At 41.3% G+C, this 14,177-nt stretch overlaps 2 protein-coding genes across 2 annotated transcripts in view; both read left to right on the top strand.

Annotated features, from left to right (window-relative positions):
* The window catches only part of fam20cb (FAM20C golgi associated secretory pathway kinase b), a 61,743-nt gene extending 58,081 nt beyond the window's left edge, over positions 1–3,662 (top strand). The window contains exons 10-11 of the mRNA XM_030400823.1: positions 711–861; positions 1,780–3,662. Of these exons, the coding sequence (XP_030256683.1) occupies positions 711–861; positions 1,780–1,896 (268 nt within the window). The 3' untranslated portion in view covers positions 1,897–3,662. The remainder of the gene's footprint in view (positions 1–710; positions 862–1,779) is intronic.
* Positions 3,663–10,336: 6,674 nt separating this feature from the next.
* On the top strand, positions 10,337–13,695 carry foxl3 (forkhead box L3). The gene is made up of 3 exons (XM_030399621.1): positions 10,337–10,559; positions 12,108–12,276; positions 12,483–13,695. The coding sequence occupies exons 1-3, from the start codon at positions 10,363–10,365 to the stop codon at positions 12,954–12,956; spliced, it is 840 nt and encodes a 279-aa protein (XP_030255481.1). The 5' UTR covers positions 10,337–10,362; the 3' UTR covers positions 12,957–13,695.
* Positions 13,696–14,177: the final 482 nt, after the last annotated feature.

Here is a 14,177-nt window from a genome sequence, read left to right as displayed (position 1 = left end):
GCACTGATGTGCTTGCTTTTAGAACCACAATGTGGAGTAGGACAGCAGATGTTGCAGATGCAGATGTTTATTAACAATCATTAAAACTGTAACCAAATGAACCTGCACCGTCCAACTAACTCTCTATCATTTAGTTAAGTTGGGAACTGGAACCCCCTCAAAGACCAATGTTGTCCCCAGACCACTGGTTGAGAATCACTGCTTTACAAAAAACTACATCTGATGCAGCCATTGTCGTGGTTTTGTGTTGACAAACACAGTCGAGAGCGTGGCTACTTTGGTGGTATCCTTATGGGGAGGGATGACGTATTTCCGCTTTTACGTATATCCCAGTGGAGAGCGTGCACTGTGATAGGTTTCCTTCTTTGACAAACACAGCTTGTGTCCAATAGTATTTTAGAGAAAAAAAAAAAAAAAAAAAAAAGCAGACCTGAAAGTAATGAGTACTTTTCAGCCTTCCTAGAAATTAACTTGAGTAAAAGTAAAAATATTTGTCTTGGAAATGTATTCAAGTAAGAGTAATAAGTACCAAAGAAATCTAATACTCAAGTAAAGTACAAATCCTCTGGATATGTACTTAAGTACAGTACTCAAGTAAATTTACTCCGTTACTGTCCACCACTGTTTATAGATCCTCGTACAAACTGTTACCAGGACTTTCACGTTAGCCTTCACTGACTGTTTCCCCTCCGGCTGCTCTCTTTCTGCAGGGTAAGGAAGTCGACCCACTTGCGTCTGCAGCTGCTGGCTAAGGAAGAATACAAGCTGTCCATGCTCATGGCAGAATCCCTGGTGAGGGACCGCCTCAGTCCCATCCTCATCCAGCCACACCTGGAGGCCATGGACAGACGACTACGCCTGGTCAGTGCTGTGTACAGTCTATTTATCTTTAGGACTGGGATGAAGGTCCGATCACATTTGAGATGACAGAAATGCAGAAGATGCTGAAGGACTCACTGACCTTCTATCAGCACTGCACTCATTATGTACAGCGTTTAGTCCCCCCCGAATCTTAAAAGAAATCGCTCAACATTTTGGGATTATGTTTATACAAAACAGGTCTAGCTGCAATATGAACACTATGAAATTATCAAAACGCTCACTGAGAAATGCGCCAAGCCTGTATTCATGAACTGTGACTTCCATAAATCCTCCCTGCCATGGGTTTAAAACACAGAGGGTGGTCCCTGCTCAAGCCTGTCAGAGCTGACCAATCAGAGCTTGCCAGAGAGGATGAATTGAGCTGCTGCAGCAATGGTCACTGTGAGAAAAATGATGTGTTTTAAATATTTAAAAAACACCCAAAATAAAAGAATTAACCTGAACATTAGTGTGATATGGGACCCGATAGCCTGGAAATCACTAGCTTAGCTTAGCATTACACTATCCTACCACAGCCTCTAAAAAATCACATATTGACGTTTTCCCGCCTCTGTTTTTGTATGGGTTAAACTAACAAGATATAGCATGTGCTTCAGAGCTGCTGGTAGGCTGCCTGGGTCACTGTAGCTTAACTGTAGCTTCCAATTTTAATGCTAAGCTAAGCTAGCTGGCTACTGAGCCATACCTTCATATTAAATGTACATGTGTGGTATCAAACTTCTCATTGAATGCTGGGCAAGAAACTGAACAACTTCTCTAAACATCCAGGAATAATATCGATCAGTGACTTTTTGAAAAATGACTTGAACCTTTATGACCTCTAATAGTGACTATAAAGAATGACAACAGCTTTTATCCGTCCTTAAACCTATTATCTCTTCTTGTCATGGTCACCAGGTGCTAAATGCAATGTCAGAATGCATCGAAAAGGAGGGCTATAGTTACGTCGTAGAGGACGACCTCCAGGGGCACCAGGGGACGGACCACGCCCACACCGGCCCACGGCGGAGGTAGCTGTCTGAGGGCGCTGGCAGCTGGATCGGACTGAATCCCTGGAGATGGGAGATCCAGTCTTTCTCTTCGAACTGAACTGGCGTCCTGTAACACAGATGCTCTCCATCTGTGCTGATTTTCTCAGAGGGCTTGTTTTTTGTTTTGTTTCTTCGTTGCTGAACTTACAGTAAAGCCCACCTGCCTGAGGTTAACATAAGCTGTGTGGAAGACGTGGAGGCCTGCTGGATAGGACTTTGACAAACAGTGCAATGACTGCTCGAGACGCAGGCGATGTCGAAGACTTCTGGACAGATCTGGGTGCCGGGCCACGGACTACACCGACCCAGACTCCTTGAAAATATCCACCCCTGACTCTAGTGTAGGATAGTGTCAACGCAGCCGAACCCGACCACCAACCCACCGCAGCACTACCAAACCATGAAAGTCTTGCAAGAGACGCCTTCTCTCTGTCTCGTTCAGGACCCTTTTTTTGAATTCAGTGAATTCTGAGGGACTTGTAAAGAACCCCTCCCCTCCACCCCGCCCCTCCCTCCTTTCACAAGCTGAATTATGTGTTTATACGTATTGTCGGTATTGCAAGTGTTTCGGTTCCCGGTGGAGGATATGGTGGAGGTTGACTCTCGTTGTCTTAATGATCAAAAATTATGTTTTATTGATTTGCTGAAAAAAAAAGTGTTTTATTGCAAAGTGTCTTTTTAAAAAAAATATATATTTTATTTCTGCTGAGCTGATTCAGCTTCTATCATTGGTATTCAAGATGGAGATATTTGATCGGAGTGCAGGTTTACTCCTGGATTTGTCCTTTTTAATTTTGCCCATAAATGTTACTTGTACTTGAGAGAGTATTTATAAAAAAAAAAGAAAAATCATATTTATTGTTTAAAATAGATCATCAACATCACTTTTTTTTGTGTGTTCAAATGAACCGTTTGAATTGAATTTTACACCACAGTGGTGTGCTTCGTCATTTGTCCAAAAGAGGGCAAACTGAGCACATGCAGAAGTAACTACCAGGTCGGTGCCTCTCAGTCAAATGAACCCCTCTCCAGTTTCCAAGCATCAAGCTCGCTTTAAACTCGGTTCCTAGCTGCCACAAGTATTGTTTTGAGTCAAATGAGCAAGTCTGCGCCTGTGTTTACAACATTTAACCCAACTACTGTTCTCATTTCTTTCAGCGCGACACGATATGAGGTTGGATTTACGGTACCAAAAGCCAAATGTGACACTTAAATAGTTTTATATTATTGTTTTGTTTGTAATATATTTGATGTCCAGATGTTGCTGTTGTGGAGAGATTATTTTTCAGGATGTATATTTCATTCATAACCGACAGCTGATAGGCGTGGCTGTCGGTGTCAACGGTTCAGTCGCTGGCTGAAAGTTAATATATACAGTAGGAAAATCTAGTGCCTGTGCAATGATAGAAATACTTGAATGTCTGGTTTTCATAGTGGAAAGGTTCCCGACTCCTCCAGGATACGAGCTGTAGAGAAGTTACAGAGATCTACATGTACATGTGTGCTGACTCCATCTGTTCCATGAGGGTTTTATTATACAGTCTTAAGTTTCCATAGTCCCGTGTCAGGTCAGTACAGTGTGTCTGGACGTACGGGTGGATCCATGGAGAGCCTTTTAGATGATGTGTTCTTAAAGTGAAAATGCTTCTCTTTTTTATTCAACTCATTGTTTCTGTGGGAATCTTTTTTTTTTTTTCTCATTTCTTTGCATCATGGTAAAAGTGCAATAAAACAAAATAAGCAGAATAATGGAGTGGTTCCTTGTTTTCTTCAGAGTTTGATATGAACATGTTTTTATATGGTTTGAGAAGAGATGATTCATATTTTATCATCATGGGAGACTACAAAAATAATGTAGTTAGTTAAAACATACAGCAGGGGATCATTCATGATTCTTGAAATATGAATCACTTTTATGGAAGCCCAAAGATGACATATTATTGAAAATAATAGATAATATAAACCTAATTTTCTATACATCACCAATTTGAAAAAATAACAAGAAAAAATTATTTATGCAAATGTATTAACAACTAAATGTAGTTATACTATTAAAGTAAGGTAACTGTTTGGCAGAATACTCCCTTTCAGAGAGTTTCATTGTTTTACATATTATATTGAAATAATAATTCTGATGCTTTAACACATGAGCAGGCACTGTACTTGAGTAAATGCAATCGGTTACTTTCTACCACTGTGCACAAGTCAAAGTAGGCAGTATGAAAGACAATAACATAGAGCATATCTCAAAGGGTTAATATTGTTGCAGGAGCTGTCGCTGCTGGTAAAGCTGTTTCGTCTCATTATCGATTTCCTCCGTTGTGCTGTACGGAGGACAGAAACTGACAAAATAAAAACAGAAACATATAAACAAATGAACAGCTCAATAAATACATTAATATGTCATTGATTGCACCAAAAATAATGCTGAAAATAAATGTAGGCAATAACAGATTTTTGATCTTGATGAATTGATATTTCTACTGTAACCTGATTGTACTATGTATTTATTTACCTTTGTATCAATTTAAACTATTTCTTAATTTTCTCATTTAGTTTCCTGTTCTGTTTTAGAACATATGTTTCTGATTTATTTGTGTATTTTTTTTCAGTATTCTACTCCCTTTGCATTGTTCAACCTATGTTTTTCCAAAAACGTATTTATTTATGTAATATTCCTTTTTCATTTCATTTTTCACTTCTCTTTGAACGTCTCTTCGAACCTTTAAAGTTTCCTGACTGCGTCTAACACGGTGGCGACATTTTGTGACATTATTATAACGACTGTAAAAACATCATATGAAGCAAGAAAGGAAATCAGTGATGGAATGTAACTGAGTGCATTTATTCAAGTACCTCAAGTATTTCCATTCTCTGTTTACCAAACTAACATTTTAACACATTTTCTTTCTTTCTTCTTTACTTTGACTCAAGTTTGACTTGTGTGAAGTTTTTACACCACTGCCTGAATAGATAATACACTTTCCAGATACCTGAGAAATGGAACCTGGACATGTTTAGCCCAGTTTAGCATAAAGACTAGAAGCAGGTGGAGACAACTCACTAATATCATTCGATTAAAATGTCACATTTTTGTGGAGAGTCATTGCTTAGCAAAAAAAAACCATGTTGAAATTTAGTAAGATGTAGCTTCTAATAATCTGGTATTGTGTCACAACAAGCAACAGCGATGGGATGATCGTGTTTTGAAGTTGTGCTGAAGGTGTAACTTGGCATTCTGTGCCATTGATGAATCCACTTTGAATAAATAAGTTCCTCATAAAAAAAAAAAAAAAAAACACTGCTCAACTGCAGCCATTAGCTCCGTAATCACAGCCGACCCCGCGAGTCGACTGTGATTATGGAGCTGGTAGAACACCCAGGTGAACTCGGGCCTGTTCTGGAGCTTCTTATCTGCAGCTCTCGGTGTAATTTGACAGTGAATGGTGGCAGTGGGAATGACTGCACAGTACAGTGCAAAGGAAAATGGCCCTCAGCCCCAGATCTGTGTTTAAGCATGTTTACAGTTCCCAGTGCACTGTTGTGTTTTGATAACCTTTCCTCGCAGAACAGCCCCCGGAAAAGCTACTTGGTTGGTTTACATAAATGCATGCGCGCACACACACACACACACACACACAGAGGCAGACAGAGCTATGAATGGAGGAAGCGGAGTCTGAGACAACCATCAGAGGGACAGAGAGTGACCAGAGGAGAACTAAGGGCTGTAATCAACGCGGCCGGCCGCAGACAGGACGCCAGAGGAAGCCTCGTCATGGGAGTGAACCATGAGGTGCTTATCAGATCTCAGTTCAAACCAACCTGATACGGTGACCTCCTCCTCCTCCTCCTCCTCCTCCTCTCCTACTCTGCACTGCCTCCCTCTGTTGGTTTATTTACAGCTTCGTACGAATCAATCTGTCTCTGTCGTCTGGAGCGAACAGGCGTGAGCTCACTTTTGTCGCTGCTTGTTTAGAAAGAATGAGAGGTTGTGGTGAAACGTATCAAGGAAAAATGTGAATAGATGAACACAGTAAAGTGGAACACACTGGTGGAGGAAGTACGCGGATCCTTTAAAGGTGCGCTATGTAACTTTTTTGTAACAATTGTAGTTACACTTATACTGTGATTGAGGTAGGGATTAGGGGAGTTAATGGTATAAAGACAAAAAGAATTGTAGGAAAAAAAACCCCCCACCAAACTGAACACATAGTCACGTTAGTACAAAGTTTCTTAAATTCTGAATTATGCTTGGTAGTCCCTCTCAAACAGCTCTTTCTTGTCCAGTCACTTTTTTAAACTTTCTTTTTTTAATTTGTATTATAAAAAAATGAACAAAAACACATAGCAAAGCAGTGTAAAGCCCCTTTAACTGTCCGCTAACATTACCTGTCACGTTGACTTCCCAACTGGATAGGTCGTCTACACATATTTAGACAAAGATATAGAAATAGAGAATTAAAAATGTCTTTATTATATCGAGTTTTTAACCATGAAAATGAAACTCCTCTTTAAACCTTTAAAATAAATGGCGCACATGACCTCGGTGTCCTCAGTGGTCGCTGTGGCCCTGCATGGTTCCGCCCACCGTCATGGCATTTATGTTACCTGTACTGCTAAGAGAAGACAAAAGGAATTGCAGTGATTTTCTTTCATGCTTCGAGAGGCGCTGCAGCTTTTAATGCACCCACTTAAAAAATCTGGGCCTTCACCTTTAATTGAGTACAGCGCTGACCTTTTAGCTGCTTCATTAGCCAATCAGGAGTAAAGAGAGGGCGGCTTTAATGTCTCTGGGTGGACCGACGCACCTCCGACCAGGCCTCTCCTGCAGCGGCGGGGCCCACACACAGAGGCTGGTCGGACCTCAGGCTGTTTTCCCGGTCTCTGTCGCCTCACGGGAGACTTCCAATTGCCCCGTTAAGAGCCCTTCAAAATACACATCCCCCTGTTCTATAGACGCGGAAACAATTTATGGCCATTAGAGAGCATTATAGATAGCATCTAGAAAACTTCCCGTTGTTGACTAAACGTCTGCCAGAGTGGACACACACACACACACATACACACACACACGCACGCACACACACACACACACACACACACACACACACACACACACACACACCCCAAATAGTCAGCGGAGAGAAAAAGAAAACAAAGATGCAAAGGATTGTTTGTTGGTTTGGAGTGAGCTGTTTTAAGTACAGTTTAGAGAGATTAGGCTATAAAAAGAAGCAAAATAAAACATGAAGGCGGTCTAGAAAGTTTTGCGGACCACCCAGAATCCTGCTGGAAGTGGGCTTCAGACGGCTGGGCTGCTCCTGTGGACCAGCTCATTGGAGTCCAAGTCAAAGGGCACTCGTCTGATTTGACATGTTGAAGCCTGTTTACAGGTGTCGGGGAGAACCACTGCATTATGAAAAATAACTTGTAGAAAACAGGGTTGTGGGAGCTTTACATAACTGGTGAAAGAGGCGGGCTGCCGTGTGTGTGTAAAAGTCATGGACAAGGATGTAGTGAACTCACTAGTAACGCTAATATCCCAAACTCCCTTACAAATCAGGTGATTGAAGGAGTTGTTGCACCATGAGGAGAACTTTGCAAAACAGCTACGGCTCATTTCAAGTTATTGGTGCCTTCCTTGTAAATTCGGCATAGAGTACAGAACATTGAAATGTTTCTTTCCTTGTAAAGCATGCGTAAAGCAACGTTTGTCGTGGCATCCCAGCAAAAGCCTACTTCTGCCAGCTGTTTACAACAAATTTATTAGAGAATGTAGGATATTGACATGTGACATTTTACAAGTCCAGTAAACGGTAACGAATATAGGAAACTTCTTTGGAGGAAGAACAAAGAGATTTAATCATATTAACTGATTTTTCTTATTATCTTATTGTATTTAGTGGGATGGGATAGGATAAAGTGGGTGAGGGGTGGAGGGTTTGTGTAAAGGGGTGGGTGAGAAAGGGTTGGGTTCAGGGGTCAGGGTAGGAGGGTTGAGGGTACAGGGTAGAGAAGGGGAAGGCGGGGGTGGGTGAGGTAGGTATGGGAAGGAGGCAGGATGCTCTGCAGATGTCGTATCCGCAGCAGGTTCTCCTCTTCCTCCTCTCTCATTTTCCCCTCCTCCTGCTCTGCTCTCCTGAGGGTGAGCTCTTGAAAAAAGGGGGAGGCATGCATTTGTTTGAACCTAATTGAACCTATAAGACGCAAGCGGTTAGAATCCAGCAGGTCATTGTTGTGAAAGTGATGATCTTCAGAGGCGAGGCCCTCCTTCAGAGCATCACATTTGTATTTAAATGTGCAGTATAATATCTAAAATGTTCAATTTATCAGAGAGGTGTTTGTCTTCATCAGAGAAATGTGTTCATGCTGTTCCCACAAATATCTTAAATAACAACCTCATTCCAGCGTACCATATTGACATTTCTACAAAACACGTCATATCCCGTTCACATTACATGTTTACCACCCCACTTTCATTCGAGGACATGGGGGTAATGGTGGTGGCGTTACAGGACTGAAAGCTGCCAAGCCAGCGACCACAGTTCAAGACTGTGTTTCAACTTTCGTAAGTGTGATAGCAGCGGATGGTTATTTAAAAAGACCTCAGGACATTTTCCAGCCGTGTTTGTGGTGACAAGAGCCAGTTATTTTTGACGAGAAGTAAGGACATCTTCAGCTGTCTGTGGCACCCAAAACATGGTCTTTTTCTAAAACTAACCAGAGCATAAGCACTGAGTTGAACCTGAAGAAACGTAGAGGTGAAACGTAAAGATCAGAAGCTACTGGGTTCACCTGTGATGTTCTCCCTCAGCTGGCTGCAATCAGTCACCTGGGAGATGATATAAGGAGGCTGCAGTTCCCCTGCTCAGTTGGTTGTGTGTTTTCAGGGAGTCGACACCGTCAGTCGGCTCTCTGTGTTTTCTGTTGGGTTGGGTGTTTGAGATTTGTTTCTTTCGGCCAGTTTCTGTACATTTTGTTTCACCCCCTGATCACTGACTCCCACCTCACCTGTGGTTTCTGAGTCCAATGTTTTTTTGTTCGTCTATCATTTTGATAGAATCAGTGGTTTTACTCCCACCGCCATCGTTTAGACATTAAGAGACCAGTTTGCTTTGACCCCTTTTGGTAAATTGTGTAGAACTTTGTTAGTTTCCCAACTGGCGACCCCCTGTCCTTCAGGTTTTGTTTTCTGGGGAAACGTAACATAGTACAAAATGTAAACCATGCTTTGGTGTCTCATTCTTATTTCATTAAACATTTTTTATTTTTCTAAACAAATGAATCAAACACGAGAGGAAGACCTTGGGTAGATAATAATCAGAATACACATGAAACTACCTTTAAACCTCAGTCCAACCTTCTCTAAACTAAATGAATAAAGTACATCTATGGATTGATGGCAGAAACAACACTGGATGGAAGCGCTGCTGACTCATCCAGCCCATGAAGAATTAATAAACAGTCACTGACTGGTTATGGTTACACTCAAACAAACTGCTCCCACATTTGAGAGTGGAGTGTGGTCAGGTTGCTTTGTGGGTAATGTAGGCTCAAGGAGGAAGACGGGGAGGAAGAATGCATGGATAGAAAAAGCTGATATCTCTGGTTCTGCTGCATCTATTCTAATATTTGTTTTATATATTCCCCCCCTTTAATGCAATTGAAGGTTAAATTTGTGCATCACTCTGTCAAAGAGTTTGTCTCATTTGGACCAGGACCCGTAAACTGACCATAAAATAACCTCCAATTATTGCTCAACCGGGGCCATCAGATCTTGTAAATACAAATATATAAAAAGGAACAGAGTGTCCTGCTCAGCCCTAACAGGCACATAGCTGAGAGCAATTTGGGGGGAAACTGAAGCCTGAAGCCCACTTGCTCAACAGTTTTACACGACATTTTGGAGAGAAAACATCCCTCTACTCCGCTGAATGTATCTAACAGCTGTAGGAGTGGTTTTAACTTCACAGAATTAGGTTTTAATTGCAAAAAAACAAGGACGTTTGATACAAAACAAAGAGAGCATTGTCAGTTATCGAACCCTTTTTTCTTTCTGACTTTTTGAGGGTCGTATTTTATTATCTGTGCGAGAGACTTAAATGAGGTGAGAGTTTAAAGTGTATTAAAGTTTGAGATGCACTAAAAGAGGTAAGTCTGAAAGATGTGACATAGTAGGCCACCTTGAATAACCTGGGAAAAAAAAAAAAAAAGTGCAGTGCCGGTGACAAAATAAATATGAAATCTGGATTTGCAAATATGAGATTTTTGGTTAGAGAAACAGGGGCTGACAGGGCTCAGAGAGGTGGTCCTGAGTCTGGAGACCAGCAGCTGGGACGGGGACAAGGAGGGGCAGAGGAGGAGAAGGAAGAGGAGGAGGGGGGGGGCCGCGTTGGAGGCAGCCGTCATCAGCCGAGCTCAGAGCGAGTGTCAGCTGGCGGAGCAGAGCATGGTGGAAGAGCAGAGCAGCAGGACAGGGGGTTGCTGCTGGGCTTTGGCCAGGAGAGTCACACTGCGGATCACACACCGAGCCGCAGATATGTTTGACAACTCCAACTACCCCTTCAACTGTTTCAACTACGATGGGGACGGATACCCTTCCTCCAGCACGGATGAGGAGAAGAAAATGTGTCGGCCCGCATACAGGTATGGCAGATTTTCAGTTTTTAGTATTTCTTTTTTTTTTTCTTCCTTTTAATTTTATAAACTTTGAGGAAGCTGTTCGACATAGTGTGGTTTGCCAGTATGTCATACACATTTTGTATATTTTGTAACATGATATAAAGGAATTAGGAAGACACAATAGTGATAATGCTGATGCAGGACTTCCTAATGTTTTAGTTTTCCTTAAAAAAGTGTAAAACAACCTTTTTGTTTTCCGTGTGATTTGGGCAAAGCAAAACAAGAAAAAAAAATGTCCCACCTAGATCAGTTTATACTAGCTTACACAAAATGTATCATAGTTTTTAGCATTTAGAACTAATCAAAATCAACTTCCCTTTAGAAGGCATATTTAAAAAAACATAGAATGGTTGACGTCATATGTTGCAGATTCAGTTCAGATTTTTTTTATAGTTTTTTTGAGAATGTTATTTCATATGTTTTTGTCCCAAAGTAATGTCAAATGAAGGATTGTGAAATTAAAAATGGTATCCAAAACCTCCTGTTCCTTCCTCACTAAGTTAACCACAATGTTCTGTCAGGGCTCATATCAAAACATATGAAACATTGCTTCATCATCTTGAGACTGAAGGATGTTTGAATAAAACGAGAACAGCTCATAAACATGATGTTAAACTGATGATAAAGGTCGGCTCCAAATAATGACGCCTCACTTCTCTGCAGGCTCTCAGGGACCGCAGCTGTAAAACATTAAATACAGCGGATTTTCTGCGATTGGCGTTGAGAGTAACTTTTGTGCACCCCTAATAAGTCCATTTAGATTTGTTATTTATTTGTTATTAGAGTCTTTATAAGAGTTTATTCATTAGATGTATGATGCACAGTAACATATACATTATATAAAATATCATTTCTTTTTCTATTCTCTGTCTTTTAAAAACATGTATATATGTTTATATATAAATCTATGCTTATTTGCTATAATAAGAATAAATTTTTTTATTGTCTCACCTTTATTGAATTCTTTGGTCTAATTTGTTGTTGCAATGGAAAGATTCACCACTTTGTGATGTTTATGTGTATGAGAGCTGCAACAAACACATTTTTAGAAATTAAAAAAAGCAAAATGTCTCTGATTTTAGCTTCTTAAATGTGAATATTTTGTGGTTTCTTTACTCGGCTATGACAGTAAACTCAACAGGCTTTTTAGGTTGTGAATAGAACGCGACATCTGAGGATATCATCTTGGGCTTTTGGGGTGCATTTTTAATAATTTTCAGAAATTTTAAAGACCAAACAACTGGTTGATTAATCAAGAAAATGATCGACAGATTCATATGCATATCTTAATTTTGGTTGGTTTTAATTATTGACGTCAGAAGAAAAGAATGAAACATTCCAAGAAGGTCATTGGTAAATTTTGGAATTATTGCTATTTTTACACATACAGAGGAAAATGTTATAAGGTCAGCAAGGGTTACGAGTCTTTATCATGTGTTGTCCTTTTTGTAACTTGTCCCTGTGTGTGTGTGTGTGTGTGTGTGTGTGTGTGTGTGTGTGTGTGTGTGTCAGCTACATAGCTCTGATAGCCATGGCCATCCAGCAGAGCCCCGAGCAGCGGGTCACTCTGTCAGGCATCTACGAGTTCATCATGAAGAGGTTCCCTTACTACCGCTCCAACCAGAGAGCCTGGCAGAACTCCATCAGACACAACCTGTCCCTCAACAGCTGCTTCATCAAGGTACCATACGACACTTCATGTCCATTTAACAAGAGATTATTACATCATTTGATTTGTATACATATCTATTTTTCTTTGTTTTTTGTCATCACACTTTTTATCTTCTTTGCAGTGATGAAGAAGTAGAAATAGTTTTTCCTGTCCTCAGTAGTGTCTGCATGTGTAACACTTTTTAAAATCATTAGTATTTGTGATGTTCCCCGCAGGTTCCTCGGACAGAGGGCAACGAGAAGGGAAAGGGAAACTACTGGACTTTTGCCACCGGCTGTGAATCCATGCTCGACCTGTTTGAAAACGGCAACTTTCGTCGACGCCGGCGCAGGAGGAACATGAAAATCGGCTTCCGTGACTCGGGAGAAACCCCTTTCCACCCTCTGGAGAGCCACAGCAACCAGCACGTGCCCGCAGCCCGCCGCCCTGAGCCCGACTCCACCCTCTGCCCTTTGAACCCCGACAGGCCGAGGCCGGGCCCCCAGCAGAACCACCTCATCCCAAACCCCGTCCAGCAGGGGAAACCGGAGTCGGAGATCAAGTTTAGCATTGACTACATCCTATCCACCCCGGATCCGCCCCTGCCTGGGTTCAGATCCTCCCACGGGCCCGTTCACATAGGGCCCACGGGGCCGCCCATACATGTCGTGGAGCCCCAACATCTGAACCTGCACTTCTGGACTCTGTGAGAGGAGAGACTGGACTTATTCCTCCGCTGTCAGCTGCGTCCAACACTGGGAAGTACTGTGAGGACATCCGAGGACAGAAGAGGGGATTTTACTGACTTGAAAATGTAAATGAGGAGCAAAGTACAGAGGTACAGTATTATATGATGGGTTCGCTTCAGACTTTAAAAAAAAAAAAAAAAGCATCTTAATGTGAAGAACACAACAAATAATTCATATTGTCATTATCCTGTGTGTGTCCAGTGCCGACATAGACTAGTTTACAGTATTCTCTATATGTATATACACAGCAGCCGGAGTACAGGGGTGATGCTTTAAAAACCAGGTGGGGTGAGACAAAGTGTCTTCAGCACACAAAAGCTGAGATGATTTTCTTCACCAAGAAAAAGAAGAATGTATTCAGGATATCGTGATGCCAGAAAATACAGTCTGTCTAACCTTAACGTGACTTCTGTGGGATTTATTTCTGAACAATGGCAGATTTGGAAATGCCATTTCTCCTCGTTACTTTAGGTAAATGTCAAGACAGCTGTTTCTAACAAGGCGTTCAGATGGTGAAAATCCCGTGTTTTTAAGACCTATTTCAATCAAGACATTAAAAAAGATGGTCTGATGTGGTTTTACTTAAAACAAATGAATACAGTTAAGCTAAAAAAAAATATTTTTCATCAGAATCTGTACATACATTCTTCAGAACAGCGGAGGGCCGACATCCAAATAAAGGACCAATGAGGAAAAAACATTTCTGAGCGGAGGGAGACTTTGAATTTTTCTGAAAATGGGGGAAACAATGCCGACAGAAAAAGAGCTCATTATCCGCCTGGTTTTGGCGGGACATCTTTCTAAGTTTGCAAAATCTGTCAGTACTGTTTCCTCCATTCTCTCACAATCCAACACACAGAGGACATGAGGGAGCTGCTCACGGCTGACAAACAATAAAACAAACAGTGGCTGACGGGGATACGGCTCGAGGAACGCCACAGTAAAACATCATCAGCGGCCGAAAATTGATGAATAATTTTGCTGCCTCCATGCTGAGTTACACTGACACTCTGCATGGCAAACATATCGCATCATTTTCCGTCACTGTAAACATTAGCATGTGGTGAAGAATCGCACCAAACTTTTATAGGAATTAATAGTTAATTTTCTATTTATTTGCATTGTGGGAGGAAAGGCTTCTTCAGCAGCTGTGTTGTAAGTTACTTTTGAAAAAAAAAAATA

This window comes from Sparus aurata, chromosome 20 (genome assembly GCF_900880675.1).
Source record: "Sparus aurata chromosome 20, fSpaAur1.1, whole genome shotgun sequence".
Lineage (NCBI taxonomy): Eukaryota > Metazoa > Chordata > Actinopteri > Spariformes > Sparidae > Sparus > Sparus aurata.
Note: the sequence above shows the minus strand (reverse complement) of the source record. Positions and strands in the feature narration are given on the sequence as shown.

Excerpts from the sequence above, each read along its gene's own strand:
- foxl3 (XM_030399621.1), top strand. The coding sequence starts at position 10,363 with ATGGTGGAAGAGCAGAGCAGCAGGACAGGGGGTTGCTGCTGGGCTTTG. Across the intron at positions 10,560-12,107 it reads ATGTGTCGGCCCGCATACAG|CTACATAGCTCTGATAGCCA; the intron begins GTATGGCAGATT and ends TGTGTGTGTCAG. Across the intron at positions 12,277-12,482 it reads TCAACAGCTGCTTCATCAAG|GTTCCTCGGACAGAGGGCAA; the intron begins GTACCATACGAC and ends TGTTCCCCGCAG.